Below are 21,442 nucleotides of genomic sequence, written 5' to 3'. Positions count from 1 at the left end.
AGTGGCCACATTCTCTTGTAGCTGTGAGATATATACTCTGGTATCATCATGAGATTTCTCAATGCCGTCCACCCTGTCAACTAGAGAGCGCAAATCTTGTCTGACTGAGCTTAGTTCTTTGCGGAAGGTGTCTTTAACATCTTCAATTAACCCCTTAAAGTCTGCTTTCGTTGGTAAGCTTTGAAGCAGGGCCTGCAGGTCAGGTGGAAAGGGGTACGAGAGTTTAGCAGGTGAGCCTTCTGTAGACTCCGGACTGTGTGGTGATTGCCAGGGGTCCGGTCTGGCAAGCAGCCCAGTAAGTGAAGGTGTAGCACTCAGATCATTCTCTTGTGAGTCAGCCCAACTCACTCCGGTGGGAGAGCCTGTAGTAGCCACTGTGTGGTCTCTTTGATCACATCGGGATGGACAGCCCAGCATAATCTCTGGGGATTGTCGTCTGCCTTGGAGCAGTGGGCTTCTCCTAGGGTCTATTGCAGGCCTGGGTTCTTGGTTTGGCTCAGCCGTCATCATGGGGGGCTCCCACCCAGGCGGCTCTCCACCCTCCTGATGGTTGCGTAAGGGGGAGGCCGCCGTATGAGGTACCAGGGAGTGTAGCTTCTCTGGCTTGTGTTGGAGAGGGGGGAACTCTGCCAGGCCGGGGAATCCCGTGGAATCAAGCTGGGGGGGCCCCAGTGTCTCAACAGCCCCTCCTGATGCAGCACGACCTCTACCCTCCTGATGACTGTGTAAGGGTGAGGCCGCGCTGTGAGTCCCTGAGGGACCTGGAGACTCACACCTGGAGGTGCCGGAGTGTCCCAAAGCTGCAATCTGGGGGGGCCCTGTATTCGGCTCCGTTGCAGCACAACCTCCACCCTCCTGATGGATGTGTAAGGGGGAGGCTGCGCTGTTTCCCGCTGCTAAAGTGGCCCAAGATGGCGGCGGAGGGGAGCTGCTCTCATGCTCCTGGGCTAATGGTGTCTGGCCCGTGAGCGGTTTCCCTACCGCAGCTTGTGGCGGCGCTCGCCTGCGGTCCGGGGGAGCCTGGTTGCTGGTACCTGAGGTCTGCGGGGAGACTTGCAGGAGGCTGGTGGCTGCCGCTCTGTTCGCGCCAGTCCGCGCACGTGGAGGAAGAGGCCGCGTCCCCGCTGCTGGCCTGGTTCCAGATCCCGATGTGCCGGTAAGGTAGCGATCCATCGTTGGGTCCGGGTTCGTAGGGGGTCCCGAGGTGGTTTGGCCCCGCTTGGGACCTTTTCTGGTCTGCCCTGCCAGGTTTGCGCTGCTAATTAAGCTTGTGTTCGGTGATCGGGCACGGGAGCTGCGGAGCACACGTCCTACTCCATCAAGCTCTAGGACACGCCGTTGTCTGAGCCATTTTAGACCTTTAGGACCAGGCCTGAATTTTAACAGTTGTAATTTTTCTGCTTTTCAGGCAGATGGCGACGGCACCCGGGTGACTTTATCACTAACATTTCCCGCATGTCCTGCTTTGTATCGGCGGAGGGTTTTTTGCCTCCTCGCTCTTTTTTAGGTTGTCGGGAGGTGCAGAATTGTGGGCGCAATTTTTCTCATTTTTATGAAAATTATTTAGAGGTTTATGTGACTGTGAGAGGCCTAAACAGCAGGAAAACCCCATGAATTAGGTTATTATAGAAACTGCACCCCTCAAATTTAAGAAGTGTTAACCCTTTAGATGTTTCTCAGGGGTTAAAACAAAATGGAGGTGTCATTTACAAGCTGTTATTTTTTTTAGACAATATATTAATTGCCGAAAAGTATTAAATGCCGAAAAACTCCACAAACTTTGAAAGCCAATTTCTCCCGAGTATGAGGACCAGCCAGGCATAGAATGGGAGGAGCATAGATCAGGGGGAGGGGCATAGAACGGAAGGAGCATAGATCAGGGGGAGGGACATAGAACGGGAGGAGCATAGATCAGGGAGAGGGGCATAGAACGGGAGGAGCATAGATCAGGGAGAGGGGCATAGAACGGGAGGAGCATAGATCAGGGGGAGAGGCATAGAACGGGAGGAGCATAGATCAGGGGGAGGGGCATAGAACGGGAGGAGCATAGATCAGGGAGAGGGGCATAGAACGGGAGGAGCATAGATCCGGGGGAGAGGCGTAGAACGGGAGGAGCATAGATCAGGGAGAGGGGCATAGAACGGGAGGAGCATAGATCAGGGAGAGGGGCATAGAACGGGAGGAGCATAGATCAGGGGGAGCATAGATCAGGGGGAGAGGCGTAGAACGGGAGGAGCATTGATCAGGGGGAGAGGCGTAGAACGGGAGGAGCATAGATCAGGGGGAGAGGGGCATAGAACGGGAGGAGCATAGATCAGGGGGAGAGGGGCATAGAACGGGAGGAGCATAGATCAGGGGGAGAGGCGTAGAACGGGAGGAGCATAGATCAGGGAGAGGGGCATAGAACGGGAGGAGCATAGATCAGGGGGAGAGGCGTAGAACGGGAGGAGCATAGATCAGGGAGAGGGGCATAGAACGGGAGGAGCATAGATCAGGGGGAGAGGCGTAGAACGGGAGGAGCATAGATCAGGGAGAGGGGCATAGAACGGGAGGAGCATAGATCCGGGAGAGAGGCGTAGAACGGGAGGAGCATAGATCAGGGAGAGGGGCGTAGAACGGGAGGAGCATAGATCAGGGAGAGGGGCGTAGAACGGGAGGAGCATAGATCAGGGGGAGAGGGGCATAGAACGGGAGGAGCATAGATCAGGGGGAGAGGCGTAGAACGGGAGGAGCATAGATCAGGGGGAGAGGCGTAGAACGGGAGGAGCATAGATCAGGGAGAGGGGCATAGAACGGGAGGAGCATAGATCAGGGGGAGAGGCGTAGAACGGGAGGAGCATAGATCAGGGAGAGGGGCATAGAACGGGAGGAGCATAGATCAGGGGGAGAGGCGTAGAACGGGAGGAGCATAGATCAGGGAGAGGGGCATAGAACGGGAGGAGCATAGATCCGGGAGAGAGGCGTAGAACGGGAGGAGCATAGATCAGGGAGAGGGGCGTAGAACGGGAGGAGCATAGATCAGGGAGAGGGGCGTAGAACGGGAGGAGCATAGATCAGGGAGAGGGGCGTAGAACGGGAGGAGCATAGATCAGGGAGAGGGGCGTAGAACGGGAGGAGCATAGATCAGGGAGAGGGGCGTAGAACGGGAGGAGCATAGATCAGGGAGAGGGGCGTAGAACGGGAGGAGCATAGATCAGGGGGAGAGGCGTAGAACGGGAGGAGCATAGATCAGGGGGAGAGGCGTAGAACGGGAGGAGCATAGATCAGGGGGAGAGGCGTAGAACGGGAGGAGCATAGATCAGGGAGAGGGGCATAGAACGGGAGGAGCATAGATCCGGGAGAGAGGCGTAGAACGGGAGGAGCATAGATCCGGGGGAGAGGCGTAGAACGGGAGGAGCATAGATCAGGGGGAAAGGCGTAGAACGGGAGGAGCATAGATCAGGGGGAGGGGCATAGAACGGGAGGAGCATAGATCAGGGGGAGAGGCGTAGAACGGGAGGAGCATAGATCAGGGAGAGGGGCATAGAACGGGAGGAGCATAGATCAGGGAGAGGGGCATAGAACAGGAGGAGCATAGATCAGGGGGAGAGGCGTAGAACGGGAGGAGCATAGATCAGGGAGAGGGGCGTAGAACGGGAGGAGCATAGATCAGGGAGAGGGGCGTAGAACGGGAGGAGCATAGATCCGGGGGAGAGGCGTAGAACGGGAGGAGCATAGATCAGGGAGAGGGGCATAGAACGGGAGGAGCATAGATCCGGGAGAGAGGCGTAGAACGGGAGGAGCATAGATCCGGGGGAGAGGCGTAGAACGGGAGGAGCATAGATCAGGGGGAAAGGCGTAGAACGGGAGGAGCATAGATCAGGGGGAGGGGCATAGAACGGGAGGAGCATAGATCAGGGGGAGAGGCGTAGAACGGGAGGAGCATAGATCAGGGAGAGGGGCATAGAACGGGAGGAGCATAGATCAGGGAGAGGGGCATAGAACGGGAGGAGCATAGATCAGGGAGAGGGGCATAGAACGGGAGGAGCATAGATCAGGGAGAGGGGCATAGAACGGGAGGAGCATAGATCAGGGAGAGGGGCATAGAACGGGAGGAGCATAGATCAGGGAGAGGGGCATAGATCAGGGAGAGGCGTAGAACGGGAGGAGCATAGATCAGGGAGAGGGGCATAGAACGGGAGGAGCATAGATCAGGGAGAGGGCCAAAGAACGGGAGGAGCATAGATCAGGGGGAGAGGCGTAGAACGGGAGGAGCATTGATCAGGGAGAGGCATAGAACGGGAGGAGCATAGATCCGGGAGAGAGGCGTAGAACGGGAGGAGCATAGATCAGGGGGAGAGGCGTAGAACGGGAGGAGCATTGATCAGGGAGAGGGGCATAGAACGGGAGGAGCATAGATCAGGGGGAGAGGCGTAGAACGGGAGGAGCATTGATCAGGGAGAGGGGCATAGAACGGGAGGAGCATAGATCCGGGGGAGGGGCATTTTTTGTGGAGGAGATCAACTTTTACGGGGGGGTTCAATAGCGAATAATCAGATTTTATTAACTCTTTAATGGTGGTGTTTGAAAAAATCATTAATTCTTGTTTATGGTTTTTAGCACCATTCACCGCACCATTAAAATAATGTGTTCTCTTTATTCTGTGGGTCATCACGATTACGGCTTTTGGCAACTTGTTTTGCAGAACATAAAAGTCATTTTGTGAGAGATTTGCAGCTAACAATGGGCAGAACATTGATATATTTTTGTGTACAGCGCTGGTTTAGAGCTTAGTTTTTGCGGGACAAGCTGTACTTTTACTTTGTATCATGTTGGGGTAAACTTTACTTTTTGATCACTTTTTATGTGGTCAGATGTGAAAAGTTTTAAGAGTTTTTTTGTGTGTTTTTTTACGGCGTTCACTGTCCGGGTTATTGACAATTTTATTTTATTGTACGGGTTGTTATGGAAGTGGCAATATCCAATATGTTGTGGGTTTTTTAGTACTTTTCACTTTTTTATGTTTATGTATTTGATTACTGCATGGGATGGGACTTCAGGGGACTTTTATTCTTTTTTTTTATATTTTTTTTTAAATTTCACTTTTTTTTACTGTTTTATTTTGTCGCAGGGTGGGACATGAACCAGTGATCATTTGATCATACTAATGTATTGCAGCATATTACAGTCAGCCAATTCTGCACGATCCTAACAGGCTGTTACTAAAGGCAGCCTTGGGGTCCTTATCGGACCTCAGGGTTGCCATGGTAACTATCGGCACCTCCGTGCCCTCTAAAGGGTTAAACAGCCAGGATTGCGACTATTGCGTACCGCTGGGATCCCCCGGCGATCGCCATGATGTGATTCTACGTCAAGGTGCGGAAACGACCCACATTCTATGACATAGAATCACGTCAAGGTGCGGGAAGGGGTTAAATAATGGGAAAAAAAATGTAACAATGTTTTTAAAAAATATGAAAAAATTGTAAAAAAAAGTAAAAGTTGAAGTCACCCCCCCCCCCTTTCCTTAGATCATATAAAAGTAAATAAACCGTAGGAATCAAACATGTTCGGTATCATCGCGTCCCAAAATGTCCGATATAAAATATAATAACAAATTTTCCTGGCGTTTATCCCCGTAACGGAAAGTAGCGCCCAAAGTCAAATGTGACACTTTTTTGCTTTTTGAAAAATATAAAAAAATTCTATAAAAAGTGATCAAAAAGCTGAACAGTCCTCAAAATAGTAGCAATAAAAATGTAATCCAAATTTACAAAAAAATGACCCCACCCACAGCTCCGGGCACCGAAGTATGAAAAAGTTATGAGCGCCAGAAGACGGCAAAATGAAGATTTTTTTTAGTCCTGTCATCCGGGGCGCAAAGCAAAAGCCTAAAAATCCACAAGAAAACGGCATAAATGTGTTCTTTCACCAATTTCACAGCATTTGGAATTTTTTCCCGCTTCCCAGTACAGGACATGGAATATTAAATACCATTTTGAAGTGGAATTTGTTACGGAGAGAACAAGCCGCCACACAGATACGTGTAAAAATAAAAAAGTTATAGATTTTTGAATGTGGGGAGTGAAAAATGAAAAATGCAAAAACTAAAAAGGGCCTTAACCCCTTCCCGCCACGGCCCTTTTTCGATTTTGCGTTTTCATTTTTCACTCCCCACATTCAAAAATCTAACTTTTTTATTTTTCCATGTACAGAGCTGTGTGATGGCTTATTTTCTGCGTAACAGATTACACTTCAAAATGGTGGTATTTAATATTTCATGCCGTGTACCGGGAAAAAAAATTCCAAATGCAGTGAAATTGGTAAAAAAACGCATTTGTGCCTTATTCTTCTGGGCTTGGATTTTACGGATTTCACTGTGCACCCCAAATGACAGGGATACTTTATTCTTTGGGTCGGTGCGATTGCGGGGATACCAAATTTGTATAGGTTTTATAATGTTTTCATACATGTAAAAAAATTTAAAACCTCCTGTACAAAATTTTTTGGGGGGATTTTGCCATCTTCTGGCGCTAATAACTTTTTCATACTTTGGTGTGCAGAGCTGTGGGTGGTATCGTTTTTTGCAGATTTTGATGATGTTTTCAATTAAATCATTTTTAGGACTGTACGACCTTGTGATCACTTTTTAAAGAATTTTTAAATTTTTTTTAAATGGCAAAAAAGTGCCATTTTCGACTTTGGACGCGATTTTCCGTTACGGGGTTAAATGCAGTTAAAAACCGTTATCATATTTTGATAGATCGGGCATTTTCGGACGCGGCAATACCTAATGTGTTTATGATTTTTACTGTTTATTTATATCAGTTCTAGGGAAAGGGGGGTGATTTGAATTTTTAGGGTTTTTTATTATAATTTTTTAATTTTAACTTTTTTTTATTTTTATGTTTACTATTTTTCAGGTACTTTAACCCTAGGGTGTCTGTACGATCCTATCATATACTGCCATACTACAGTATGGCAGTATATGGGGATTTTACTACTCATACATTACAATGTGCTGACAGCACATTGTAATGAATGGGTTAACCCGAAGTAGCCTCGGGTCTTCGTGAGACCCGAAGCTACCATGGCGACGGATCGCCGTTCCCCCACGGGGAGCGACGATCCATGGAAAGATGCCGGCGCCCACGCACTGCCGTCGGCGATTAACGGTAAAACACCCGCGATCGGTGCCGGCAATATGCAGCAAAGACTTACCGGCTATGGAGAGGGCTCGGCCTGCGAGGCCCTCTCCATGTACCGGGATCCGACATGGGACGTACTATTACGTCACATGTCAGTAAGGGGTTAAAGGAGAAATGGTGGCAGCTTGAATTGGGTTGATAAGGTTCTGTTTCCCGGAGGCTGGTGAGAGGGTCTCAGTCATTCAGGGCTGGGAGTGATTGTTGTGCGGACCACTATAAATCCCTTCCTGCGCCTCTCAGCACCCGCGCGTTCTGGGAGAGTCTATAAAAGGAGAACTAAGTGACCGCGCGTAATCTTCAGGGGTCCGGGACGTCACAATCAGTATCAAAATACATTTATTGTAGCATTCCCTCCCAAACATAATAACCAATGGGATATAGCCACTCCCAATAGCGTTACTACACTCCTTAGGGGTGACTTTTTGGGGGTTTCTCTTGTTCTCAGCGCCCCCTCCCTTACATCCACATTTTTGGGGACATTTTTTCGTATAGAACCTCAATTTTGTTTTACTTTATATTCGAAGCTTAAATGGTTAACAATCTTACGTCAACATAAAGCAGACACATGGTTAACCCCTTACAGCACCATGACGTTCCCCTGTCCGTACAATCCATGCAGGAGGCCGTCTCTATGTGACGCAATCCTGGGCGTTTAATTCTTTAGGCACCGCAGCACCTAAAGGGTCACCCACCTCTCCACCCAGCCATCAGAACCACAGCGCTAGGTACAGGGGTGCCAATCGTCTCCTCTGCTCCCGTATCTAGGCGGTGTTCCTGGTTCTGTATCTAGGCGGTGTTCCTGGTTCTGTATCTAGGCGGTGTTCCTGGTTCTGTATCTAGGCGGTGTTCCTGGTTCTGTATCTAGGCGGTGTTCCTGGTTCTGTATCTAGGCGGTGTTCCTGGTTCTGTATCTAGGCGGTGTTCCTGGTTCTGTATCTAGGCGGTGTTCCTGGTTCTGTATCTAGGCGGTGTTCCTGGTTCTGTATCTAGGCGGTGTTCCTGGTTCTGTATCTAGGCGGTGTTCCTGGTTCTGTATCTAGGCGGTGTTCCTGGTTCTGTATCTAGGCGGTGTTCCTGGTTCTGTATCTAGGCGGTGTTCCTGGTTCTGTATCTAGGCGGTGTTCCTGGTTCTGTATCTAGGCGGTGTTCCTGGTTCTGTATCTAGGCGGTGTTCCTGGTTCTGTATCTAGGCGGTGTTCCTGGTTCTGTATCTAGGCGGTGTTCCTGGTTCTGTATCTAGGCGGTGTTCCTGGTTCTGTATCTAGGTGGTGTTCCTGGTTCTGTATCTAGGCGGTGTTCCTGGTTCTGTATCTAGGCGGTGTTCCTGGTTCTGTATCTAGGCGGTGTCCCTATTGCTGATACAGTCCCAGTCTGGACACCCGGACATTTCAGCCCCACAATACGACGGGTCATGAAGTGGATTATTGCCCTGGGGCACTTACTGCTCATCACTGGTGACTCCACCTTGTAGAAGGGACCTCCTGGTGTCAGGATGTCACAGATATTGCCATCTCCTCCTCTTCAGGCCTGAAGACTCCAGACTGTGGAGAGAAGAGAGGAGATAACTGACTGGGATGATGAGGATCACTGGCAGGATGATGGGAGTTGTCACCTGTGCTACAGCGCTCACAGTGAATGAGACTAAATAAACAGAGAAGACAATGGTTTCCATTGTCCTCCGTGCAGTCCCAGAAGTAGTCACAATATCCCACGATGCACCTCCCCCCCCCCCTCCGCGAGGTCAGGAAGAAGCCGTTCAACCTATAGAGATTGTAGAGGAGCGCAGCCCCACATCTGGGCACGCCTGGTACTGCAGCTGAAGTGGACACAGCATGGAGAGCGCTGGGGTCATCCCAAAGAACCCCCCCAAGAACTGAGGAGGTGCAGCAGGACCCCCTGCCAGTGATGAGCCACCCATGAGGAGCAGCAGGACCCCCTGCCAGTGAGGAGCCACCCATGAGGAGCAGCAGGACCCCCTGCCAGTGAGGAGCCACCCATGAGGAGCAGCAGGACCCCCTGCCAGTGAGGAGCCACCCATGAGGAGCAGCAGGACCCCCTGCCAGTGAGGAGCCACACATGAGGAGCAGCAGGAACCCCTGCCAGTGAGGAGCCACACATGAGGAGCAACACATGAGGAGCAGCAGAACCCCCTGCCAGTGAGGAGCCACACATGAGGAGCAGCAGAACCCCCTGCCAGTGAGGAGCCACCCATGAGGAGCAGCAGGACCCCCTGCCAGTGAGGAGCCACACATGAGGAGCAGCAGGACCCCCTGCCAGTGAGGAGCCACACATGAGGAGCAACACATGAGGAGCAGCAGGACCCCCTGCCAGTGAGGAGCCACACATGAGGAGCAACACATGAGGAGCAGCAGGACCCCCTGCCAGTGAGGAGCCACACATGAGGAGCAACACATGAGGAGCAGCAGGACCCCCTGCCAGTGAGGAGCCACACATGAGGAGCAACACATGAGGAGCAGCAGAACCCCCTGCCAGTGAGGAGCCACCCATGAGGAGCAGCAGGACCCCCTGCCAGTGAGGAGCCACACATGAGGAGCAGCAGGACCCCCTGCCAGTGAGGAGCCACACATGAGGAGCAACACATGAGGAGCAGCAGGACCCCCTGCCAGTGAGGAGCCACACATGAGGAGCAACACATGAGGAGCAGCAGAACCCCCTGCCAGTGAGGAGCCACACATGAGGAGCAGCAGAACCCCCTGCCAGTGAGGAGCCACACATGAGGAGCAGCAGGACCCCCTGCCACTGAGGAGCCACACATGAGAAGCAGCAGGACCCGCTGCCACTGAGGAGCCACACATGAGAAGCAGCAGGACCCCCTGCCACTGAGGAGCCACACATGAGAAGCAGCAGGACCCCCTGCCACTGAGGAGCCACACATGAGAAGCAGCAGGACCCCCTGCCACTGAGGAGCCACACATGAGAAGCAGCAGGACCCCCTGCCACTGAGGAGCCACACATGAGAAGCAGCAGGACCCCCTGCCACTGAGGAGCCACACATGAGGAGCAGCAGGACCCCCTGCCACTGAGGAGCCACACATGAGGAGCAGCAGGACCCCCTGCCACTGAGGAGCCACACATGAGGAGCAGCGGGACCCCCTGCCACTGAGGAGCCACCCATGAGGAGCAGCGGGACCCCCTGCCACTGAGGAGCCACCCATGAGGAGCAGCAGGACCCCCTGCCACTGAGGAGCCACACATGAGGAGCAGCGGGACCCCCTGACACTGAGGAGCCACACATGAGGAGCAGCGGGACCCCCTGCCACTGAGGAGCCACACATGAGGAGCAGCAGGATCCCCTGTCAGAGAGGAGCCACTCATGAGGAGCAGCAGGACCCCCTGTCAGAGAGGAGCCACCCATGAGGAGCAGCAGGACCCCCTGCCAGAGAGGAGCCACACATAAGGAGCAGCATGAGCCACACATGAGGAGCAGCAGGATCCCCTGTCAGAGAGGAGCCACCCATGAGGAGCAGCAGGACCCCCTGCCAGTGAGGAGCCACCCATGAGGAGCAGCAGGACCCCCTGCCAGAGAGGAGCCACCCATAAGGAGCAGCATGAGCCACACATGAGGAGCAGCAGGACCCCCTGCCACTGAGGAGCCACACATGAGGAGCAGAAGGACCCCCTGCCAGTGAGGAGCCACACATGAGGAGCAGAAGGACCCCATATCATGTGTAATAAGATTTCAGGTGTCCTCCGGGTCACCTTTGTCTTTAGAAAAGCTTCTTACACGTCTTATTCTGGTTTATTTAATGTCTGATGACAATGTCCTATTTATCTATATGGACGAGGAAGAAGAAAGGAGAAAGGAGAGTGTCGCCTGTCAGGAGGATCCTAGGGTGTCATGGCGAGACATCGGGTCTACTATAGGGCCCATACCTTCCTCACACTAAAGATGCCTATGCACAGAAGACAAAACATATATGGGGTGGGTGACTATCTCCCTAATAGAACCCATGGTGCAGCCCATTTTCCACCAGGTTATCACCCTGCAGCACCTATAATAAGTAAGTGTGCAGCATCCCCCGGCGGCCCCTATAATAATGCCGCAGCATCCCCCGGCGGCCCCTATAATAATGCCGCAGCATCCCCCGGCGGCCCCTATAATAAATGCCGCAGCATCCCACGGCGGCCCCTATAATAAATGCCGCAGCATCCCCCGGCGGCCCCTATAATAATGCCGCAGCATCCCCCGGCGGCCCCTATAATAATGCCGCAGCATCCCCCGGCGGCCCCTATAATAATGCCGCAGCATCCCCCGGCGGCCCCTATAATAAATGCCGCAGCATCCCCCGGCGGCCCCTATAATAATGCCACAGCATCCCCCGGCAGCCCCTATAATAAATGGGGCAGCATCCCCCGGCGGCCCCTATAATAATGCCACAGCATCCCCCGGCAGCCCCTATAATAAATGGGGCAGCATCCCCCGGCGGCCCCTATAATAATGCCGCAGCATCCCCTGGCGGCCCCTATAATAATGCTGCAGCATCCCCTGGCGGCCCCTATAATAATGCCGCAGCATCCCCTGGTGGCCCCTATAGTAATGCTGCTGCATCTCCTGGCGGCCCCTATAATAATGCTGCAGCATCCCCCGGCGGCCCCTATAATAATGCCGCAGCATCCCCTGGTGGCCCCTATAATAATGCTGCAGCATCCCCTGGCGGCCCCTATAATAATGCCGCAGCATCCCCTGGTGGCCCCTATAATAATGCTGCAGCATCCCCCGGCGACCCCTATAATAATGCTGCAGCATCCCCCGGCGACCCCTATAATAATGCCGCAGCATCCCCCGGCAGCCCCTATAATAATGCTGCAGCATCCCCCGGCGACCCCTATAATAATGCCGCAGCATCCCCTGGTGGCCCCTATAATAATGCTGCAGCATCCCCTGGCGGCCCCTATAATAATGCCGCAGCATCCCCTGGTGGCCCCTATAATAATGCTGTACCATTCCCGCCACCATATAATACTGTATTATCCTCCGCTGTCACATTGTAATATTGTATAATACCTCCTCCAACTGTATAATAATAATAACACCGCCATCATCGGCTCCACAGCAAACATCATTTGTAAATCAAATTTATGCCCAGACTTTACATATGAAGAAACAGTGACTCCTACCTACAGGAGCATCATGTCCATCAGCCCCCCCCGCCCAAAGAAAGATCGAGGAGAGCCCCAATCAGGCTGCGGGAGCCCAGGTAGTGGCATCCTCTGCATCCAGAGAGTATGGGGCCACATGATGTAGGAGACTCCCTCCAGGTGGTTGTGGGAGCCCAGGTAGTGGCATCCTCTGCATCCAGAGAGTATGGGGCCACATGATGTAGGAGACTCCCTCCAGGTGGTTGTGGGAGCCCAGGTAGTGGCATCCTCTGCATCCAGAGAGTATGGGGCCACATGATGTAGGAGACTCCCTCCAGGTGGTTGTGGGAGCCCAGGTAGTGGCATCCTCTGCATCCAGAGAGTATGGGGCCACATGATGTAGGAGACTCCCTCCAGGTGGTTGTGGGAGCCCAGGTAGTGGCATCCTCTGCATCCAGAGAGTATGGGGCCACATGATGTAGGAAACTCCCTCCAGGTGGTTGTGGGAGCCCAGGTAGTGGCATCCTCTGCATCCAGAGACTATGGGGCCACATGATGTAGGAGACTCCCTCCAGGTGGTTGTGGGAGCCCAGGTAGTAGCATCCTCTGCATCCAGATAGTATGGGGCCACGTGATGTAGGAAACTCCCTCCAGGTGGTTGTGGGAGCCCAGGTAGTGGCATCCTCTGCATCCAGAGAGTATGGGGCCACGTGATGTAGGAAACTCCCTCCAGGTGGTTGTGGGAGCCCAGGTAGTGGCATCCTCTGCATCCAGAGAGTATGGGGCCACATGATGTAGGAAACTCCCTCCAGGTGGTTGTGGGAGCCCAGGTAGTGGCATCCTCTGCATCCAGAGAGTATGGGGCCACATGATGTAGGAGACTCCCTCCAGGTGGTTGTGGGACCCCAGGTAGTGGCATCCTCTGCATCCAGAGAGTATGGGGCCACATGATGTAGGAGACTCCCTCCAGGTGGTTGTGGGACCCCAGGTAGTGGCATCCTCTGCATCCAGAGAGTATGGGGCCACGTGATGTAGGATACTCCCTCCAGGTGGTTGTGGGAGCCCAGGTAGTGGCATCCTCTGCATCCAGAGAGTATGGGGCCACATGATGTAGGAGACTCCCTCCAGGTGGTTGTGGGACCCCAGGTAGTGGCATCCTCTGCATCCAGAGAGTATGGGGCCACGTGATGTTGGAAACTCCCTCCAGGTGGTTGTGGGAGCCCAGGTAGTGGCATCCTCTGCATCCAGAGACTATGGGGCCACATGATGTAGGAAACTCCCTCCAGGTGGTTGTGGGAGCCCAGGTAGTGGCATCCTCTGCATCCAGAGAGTATGGGGCCACATGATGTAGGAGACTCCCTCCAGGTGGTTGTGGGAGCCCAGGTAGTGGCATCCTCTGCATCCAGAGAGTATGGGGCCACATGATGTAGGAAACTCCCTCCAGGTGGTTGTGGGAGCCCAGGTAGTGGCATCCTCTGCATCCAGAGAGTATGGGGCCACATGATGTAGGAGACTCCCTCCAGGTGGTTGTGGGAGCCCAGGTAGTGGCATCCTCTGCATCCAGAGACTATGGGGCCACATGATGTAGGAGACTCCCTACAGGTGGTTGTGGGAGCCCAGGTAGTAGCATCCTCTGCATCCAGAGAGTATGAGGCCACATTATGTAGGAGACTCCCTCCAGGTGGTTGTGGGAGCCCAGGTAGTAGCATCCTCTGCATCCAGAGAGTATGGGGCCACATGATGTAGGAAACTCCCTCCAGGTGGTTGTGGGAGCCCAGGTAGTGGCATCCTCTGCATCCAGAGAGTATGGGGCCACATGATGTAGGAAACTCCCTCCAGGTGGTTGTGGGAGCCCAGGTAGTGGCATCCTCTGCATCCAGAGAGTATGGGGCCACATGATGTAGGAGACTCCCTCCAGGTGGTTGTGGGAGCCCAGGTAGTGGCATCCTCTGCATCCAGAGAGTATGGGGCCACGTGATGTAGGAGACTCCCTCCAGGTGGTTGTGGGAGCCCAGGTAGTGGCATCCTCTGCATCCAGAGAGTATGGGGCCACATGATGTAGGAGACTCCCTCCAGGTGGTTGTGGGAGCCCAGGTAGTGGCATCCTCTGCATCCAGAGACTATGGGGCCACATGATGTAGGAGACTCCCTACAGGTGGTTGTGGGAGCCCAGGTAGTAGCATCCTCTGCATCCAGAGAGTATGAGGCCACATGATGTAGGAGACTCCCTCCAGGTGGTTGTGGGAGCCCAGGTAGTGGCATCCTCTGCATCCAGAGAGTATGGGGCCACATGATGTAGGAGACTCCCTCCAGGTGGTTGTGGGAGCCCAGGTAGTGGCATCCTCTGCATCCAGAGACTATGGGGCCACATGATGTAGGAGACTCCCTCCAGGTGGTTGTGGGAGCCCAGGTAGTAGCATCCTCTGCATCCAGATAGTATGGGGCCACGTGATGTAGGAGACTCCCTCCAGGTGGTTGTGGGAGCCCAGGTAGTGGCATCCTCTGCATCCAGAGACTATGGGGCCACGTGATGTAGGAGACTCCCTCCAGGTGGTTGTGGGAGCCCAGGTAGTGGCATCCTCTGCATCCAGAGAGTATGGGGCCAAGTGATGGCGGCCACTTTTCCTCCTTGGATCACCCTATGGTGGGGTCACATGTTGGTGGTCCCTGTAGCCTCCTGCATCATCCCCAGTGTGGTACGTGTCCGCTCTTCACATGACAATCATAGAAGGCCTATGACTGCAGCAAAACTAAGCAGCATCTCCTTCCACACGTTGGAGGCCGGGCTCATCGTACAATTTGAGGACGTAGAGGTCCAGCCTCAGAGACATCAGTGGCACTCGCCACACATACAGGGGGGGGGGGGCGGCACTCGCCACACATACAGGGGGGGGGGGCGGCACTCGCCACACATACAGGGGGGGGGCAGGGCGCTCGCCACACATACAGGGGGGGGGGCAGGGCGCTCGCCACACATACAGGGGGGGGGGCAGGGCGCTCGCCACACATACAGGGGGGGGGGCAGGGCGCTCGCCACACATACAGGGGGGGGGGCAGGGCGCTCGCCACACATACAGGGGGGGGGGCAGGGCGCTCGCCACACATACAGGGGGGGGGCCCGGCACTCGCCACACATACAGGGGGGGGGGGCCCGGCACTCGCCACACATACAGGGGGGGGGGGCCCGGCACTCGCCACACATACAGGGGGGGGGGGCCCGGCACTCGCCACACATACAGGGGGGGGGGGCCCGGCACTCGCCACACATACAGGGGGGGGGGGCCCGGCACTCGCCACACATACAGGGGGGGGGGGCCCGGCACTCGCCACACATACAGGGGGGGGGGGCCCGGCACTCGCCACACATACAGGGGGGGGGGGCCCGGCACTCGCCACACATACAGGGGGGGGGGGCCCGGCACTCGCCACACATACAGGGGGGGGGGGCCCGGCACTCGCCACACATACAGGGGGGGGGGGCCCGGCACTCGCCACACATACAGGGGGGGGGGGCCCGGCACTCGCCACACATACAGGGGGGGGGGCCCGGCACTCGCCACACATACAGGGGGGGGCCCGGCACTCGCCACACATACAGGGGGGGGGGGCCCGGCACTCGCCACACATACAGGGGGGGGGGCCCGGCACTCGCCACACATACAGGGGGGGGGCCCGGCACTCGCCACACATACAGGGGGGGGGGCCCGGCACTCGCCACACATACAGGGGAGGGGGCCCGGCACTCGCCACACATACAGGGGGGGGGGCCCGGCACTCGCCACACATACAGGGGGGGGGGCCCGGCACTCGCCACACATACAGGGGGGGGGGGCCCGGCACTCGCCACACATACAGGGGAGGGGGGGCCCGGCACTCGCCACACATACAGGGGAGGGGGGGCCCGGCACTCGCCACACATACAGGGGGGGGGGCCCGGCACTCGCCACACATACAGGGGGGGGGGGCCCGGCACTCGCCACACATACAGGGGAGGGGGCCCGGCACTCGCCACACATACAGGGGGGGGGCCCGGCACTCGCCACACATACAGGGGGGGGGGCCCGGCACTCGCCACACATACAGGGGGGGGGGGCCCGGCACTCGCCACACATACAGGGGAGGGGGGGCCCGGCACTCGCCACACATACAGGGGAGGGGGGGCCCGGCACTCGCCACACATACAGGGGGGGGGCCCGGCACTCGCCACACATACAGTACAATACACCCACAGTTTACAACCTCAAGGAGAGACAGCCACCTCAAGGGGGCCCCCAGACATTGTAAAGGGAACAAAATGTTTCGTTAAAATCTAAAACCTCACCTCCCCAGAAGCGGCTGCTTGTAGAGGTAACGCTCGCCCGTCGCGTACTGACTGTAATGTCCCAAGATAAGTAACAAGAAGTGGTAAAAGAGTAACCAAGGAATTTATGACACCTTCCTGCGTCAGAGCCGGGACACCACCCGCACATAAAATCTACTCTACACCCACCAGAGGGTCACACACCAAACGTCCTTCCACACACGTAATGACTTCAGCATGAAGAGACCCCTAGCTGAACCATCACTGGGAAAAGTCCCTCACTAAATCCAGGTACCCAACACCGCGTGGGCCCGAGCACGGCCCGGACACCCCGGGGTGAGAAGTCCCACACAGAGGACCAAGTGAGCACCCCAATAGCCCAAACATGGAAGAAAACAAGAACCAGTGAGTTAGTAATGCCGGGGACCGGGAGCGTCAGGTGCCACCAAGGCCGGGGACCGGGAGCGTCAGGTGCCACCAAGGCCGGGGACCGGGAGCGTCAGGTGCCACCAAGGCCGGGGACCGGGAGCGTCAGGTGCCACCAAGGCCGGGGACCGGGAGCGTCAGGTGCCACCAAGGCCGGGGACCGGGAGCGTCAGGTGCCACCAAGGCCGGGGACCGGGAGCGTCAGGTGCCACCAAGGCCAGGTACTACTAATGCCCAGTACTAGGAGTGTCAGGTGCTTCTAATGCTGGGTACTGGGAGTGACCAGGTAGTAGCTCTGCAAGGTACCAATAAGGCCGGCTACTAATAAGGCCGGCTACTAATAAGGCCGGCTACTAATAAGGCCGGCTACTAATAAGGCCGGCTACTAATAAGGCCGGCTACTAGTAAACTTAAGCCAGATACAGGGAAAGTCAGGTACTGGTAATGCCAGGTGGTAGCAATGACAGGTAAGGCACAGAGATCTGTGTGCTGAGAATGCTAGGGGCTGGGAATGGCGCAGTGATCTTTGTACTGGTAATTTCAGGTACTAATAATGCCAGGTGTGGCGCTGTGATATTTGTGCTAGGTGATGCCAGGTACAGGTAACGCCAGGTGAGGTTCAGTGATCACTATACTACTAACGCCAGGTACAGGTAATGCCAGGTGAGGTGTAGTGATCATTATACTACTAACGCCAGGTACAGGTAACGCCAGGTGAGGTGCAGTGATCATTATACTAGTAACGCCAGGTACAGGTAACGCCAGGTGAGGTGCAGTGATCATTATACTAGTAACGCCAGGTACAGGTAACGCCAGGTGAGGTGTAGTGATCATTATACTACTAACGCCAGGTACAGGTAACGCCAGGTGAGGTGCAGTGATCATTATACTAGTAACGCCAGGTACAGGTAACGCCAGGTGAGGTGCAGTGATCATAATACTACTAACGCCAGGTACAGGTAACGCCAGGTGAGGTGCAGTGATCATTATACTAGTAACGCCAGGTACAGGTAACGCCAGGTGAGGTGCAGTGATCATTATACTAGTAACGCCAGGTACAGGTAACGCCAGGTGAGGTGCAGTGATCATAATACTACTAACGCCAGGTACAGGTAACGCCAGGTGAGGTGCAGTGATCATTATACTAGTAACGCCAGGTACAGGTAACGCCAGGTGAGGTGTAGTGATCATTATACTAGTAACGCCAGGTACAGGTAATGCCAGGTGAGGTGTAGTGATCATTATACTAGTAACGCCAGGTACAGGTAACGCCAGGTGAGGTGTAGTGATCATTATACTAGTAACGCCAGGTACAGGTAACGCCAGGTGAGGTGCAGTGATCATTATACTAGTAACGCCAGGTACAGGTAACGCCAGGTACAAGTAACGCCAGGTACAGGTAACGCCAGGTGAGGTGTAGTGATCATTATACTACTAACACCAGGTACAGGTAACGCCAGGTGAGGTGCAGTGATCATTATACTAGTAACACCATGTACTAGGAATGCTAGGTGGTGCTAACGTCAGGTACTTGTAACGCCAGGTACTGATAATAACAAGTACTTGGAATGCCAGGTGGTGGTAACGCCAGGTGAGGTGCAATGATCATTATACTAGTAACACCAAGTACTGATAATCCCAGGTACTAGTGACGCCAGGTACTGATAATCCCAGGTACTGGTGACGCCAGGTATTGATAATCCCAGGTACTAGTGAAGCCAGGTGAGGCATAGTGATCATCATACTAGTAAAACCAGGTACAGGTAACGCCAGGTACTAGTGACGCCAGGTACTGTTAATCCAAGGCACTAGTGACACCAGGTACTGTTAATCCAAGGTACTAGTGACACCAGGTACAGGTAACGCCAGGTACTGATAATCCCAGGTACAGGTAACACCAGGTACTGATAATCCCAGGTACTAGTGACGCCAGGTGAGGCGCGGTGATCATTGTACAGGTAACGCCAGGTACAGGTAACGCCAGGTACAGGTAACGCCAGGTACAGGTAACGCCAGGTACAGGTAACGCCAGGTACAGGTAACGCCAGGTACAGGTAACGCCAGGTGAGGTGCAGTGATCATTATACTAGTGACGCCAGGTACTGATAATCCCAGGTACTAGTGACGCCAGGTACTGATAATCCCAGGTACTAGTGAAGCCAGGTGAGGCGTAGTGATCATCATACTAGTAAAACCAGGTACAGGTAACGCCAGGTACTAGTGACGCCAGGTACTGTTAATCCAAGGCACTAGTGACACCAGGTACTGTTAATCCAAGGTACTAGTGACACCAGGTACTGTTAATCCAAGGTACTAGTGACACCAGGTACAGGTAACGCCAGGTACTGATAATCCCAGGTACTAGTGATGCCAGGTACAGGTAACACCAGGTACTGATAATCCCAGGTACTAGTGAAGCCAGGTGAGGCGCGGTGATCATTGTACTATTAACGCCAGGTACAGGTAACGCCAGGTACAGGTAACGCCAGGTGAGGTGTAGTGATCATTATACTAGTAACGCCAGGTACAGGTAACGCCAGGTGAGGTGCAGTGATCATTATACTAGTAACGCCAGGTACTAGTGACGCTAGGTGAGGCGCGGTGATCATTATACTAGTAACGCCAGGTACTGATAATCCCAGGTACTAGTGACGCTAGGTGAGGCGCGGTGATCATTGTACTAGTAACGCCAGGTACAGGTAACGCCAGGTGAGGTGCAGTGATCATTATACTAGTAACGCCAGGTACAGGTAACGCCAGGTACTAGTGACACCAGGTGAGGCGCAGCGATCATTGTACTAGTAACGCCAGGTACTAGTGACACCAGGTGAGGCGCGGTGATCATTATACTAGTAACGCCAGGTACTGATAATCCCAGGTACTAGTGACGCTAGGTGAGGCGCGGTGATCATTGTACTAGTAACGCCAGGTACAGGTAACGCCAGGTACTAGTGACACCAGGTGAGGCGCAGCGATCATTGTACTAGTAACGCCAGGTACTAGTGACACCAGGTGAGGCGCGGTGATCATTATACTAGTAACGCCAGGTATGATAATCCCAGGTACTAGTGACGCTAGGTGAGGCGCGGTGATCATTGTACTAGTAACGCCAGGTACAGGTAACGCCAGGTGAGGTGCAGTGATCATTATACTAGTAACGCCAGGTACAGGTAACGCCAGGTGAGGTGCAGTGATCATTATACTAGTAACGCCAGGTACAGGTAACGCCAGGTACTAGTGACACCAGGTGAGGCGCAGCGATCATTGTACTAGTAACGCCAGGTACTAGTGACACCAGGTGAGGCGCGGTGATCATTATACTAGTAACACCAGGTATGATAATCCCAGGTACTAGTGACGCCAGGTGAGGCGCGGTGATCATTATACTAGTAACGCCAGGTACAGGTAACGCCAGGTACAGGTAACGCCAGGTGTGGTACGGTGATCATTATACTAGTAACGCCAGGTACTGATAATCCCAGGTACTAGTGACGCCAGGTACAGGTAATGCCAGGTGAGGCGCGGTGATCATTGTACTAGTAACGCCAGGTACAGGTAACGCCAGGTACTAGTGACACCAGGTGAGGCGCAGCGATCATTGTACTAGTAACGCCAGGTACAGGTAACGCCAGGTACTAGTGACGCCAGGTGAGGCGCGGTGATCATTGTACTAGTAACGCCAGGTACAGGTAACGCCAGGTACTAGTGACGCCAGGTGAGGCGCAGCGATCATTGTACTGGTAACATGAAGCACAGAGACGTCTCATGGCGTCAGAGAAGCTGCTGCACAATCCAGGAAATGTTCAGCAGGATCCAGGAATATGGCGGCTTTCCGGAGGAATCCCGGAGCGATCCGGCCACATCCCGCCTCCTGCAGGGATCACAGCAATAACAAGAATAAGAGCTTTCTACTTACATGGAGCTGATCCTGAGCCGCACAAAGACTGGAGCTGCTCCGGAGAAGTGATTAATCATTAATACAGAACAGGAGTCCGGGGGAGGGGAGAGGAGGCAGCGGATTAACCTCTTACTGACTACAACTCCCAACACACAGCAAGCATCATCTACTGAGCAGCACAGCACTCAGAGTTACCCTATCATCACCCCCATCATCTTACACCATCATCACCCCCATCATATTACACCATCATCACCCCCATCATCTTACACCATCATCACCTCCATCATATTACACCATCATCACCCCCATCATATTACACCATCATCACCTCCATCATATTACACCATCATCACCCCCATCATATTACACCCATCACCCCCATCATATTACACCATCATCACCCCCATCATCTTACACCATCATCACCCCCATCATATTACACCATCATCACCCCCATCATATTACACCCATCACCCCCATCATATTACACCATCATCACCCCCATCATCTTACACCATCATCACCCCC

The 21,442-nt window shown here is 54.2% G+C and overlaps 1 protein-coding gene across 1 annotated transcript in view; it reads right to left on the bottom strand.

Moving 5' to 3' along the window:
* LOC140108658 (epidermal growth factor receptor kinase substrate 8-like) overlaps positions 1-21,050 on the bottom strand; it is a gene marked incomplete at its 3' end in the record, with an annotated part of 42,241 nt that extends 21,191 nt beyond the window's left edge. The window contains exon 1 of the mRNA XM_072131878.1: positions 20,930-21,050. Within this exon, the coding sequence (XP_071987979.1) occupies positions 20,930-20,988 (59 nt within the window). The remainder of the gene's footprint in view (positions 1-20,929) is intronic.
* Positions 21,051-21,442: the final 392 nt, after the last annotated feature.

This window comes from Engystomops pustulosus, unplaced genomic scaffold (genome assembly GCF_040894005.1).
Source record: "Engystomops pustulosus unplaced genomic scaffold, aEngPut4.maternal MAT_SCAFFOLD_164, whole genome shotgun sequence".
NCBI lineage: Eukaryota > Metazoa > Chordata > Amphibia > Anura > Leptodactylidae > Engystomops > Engystomops pustulosus.
Note: the sequence above shows the minus strand (reverse complement) of the source record. Positions and strands in the feature narration are given on the sequence as shown.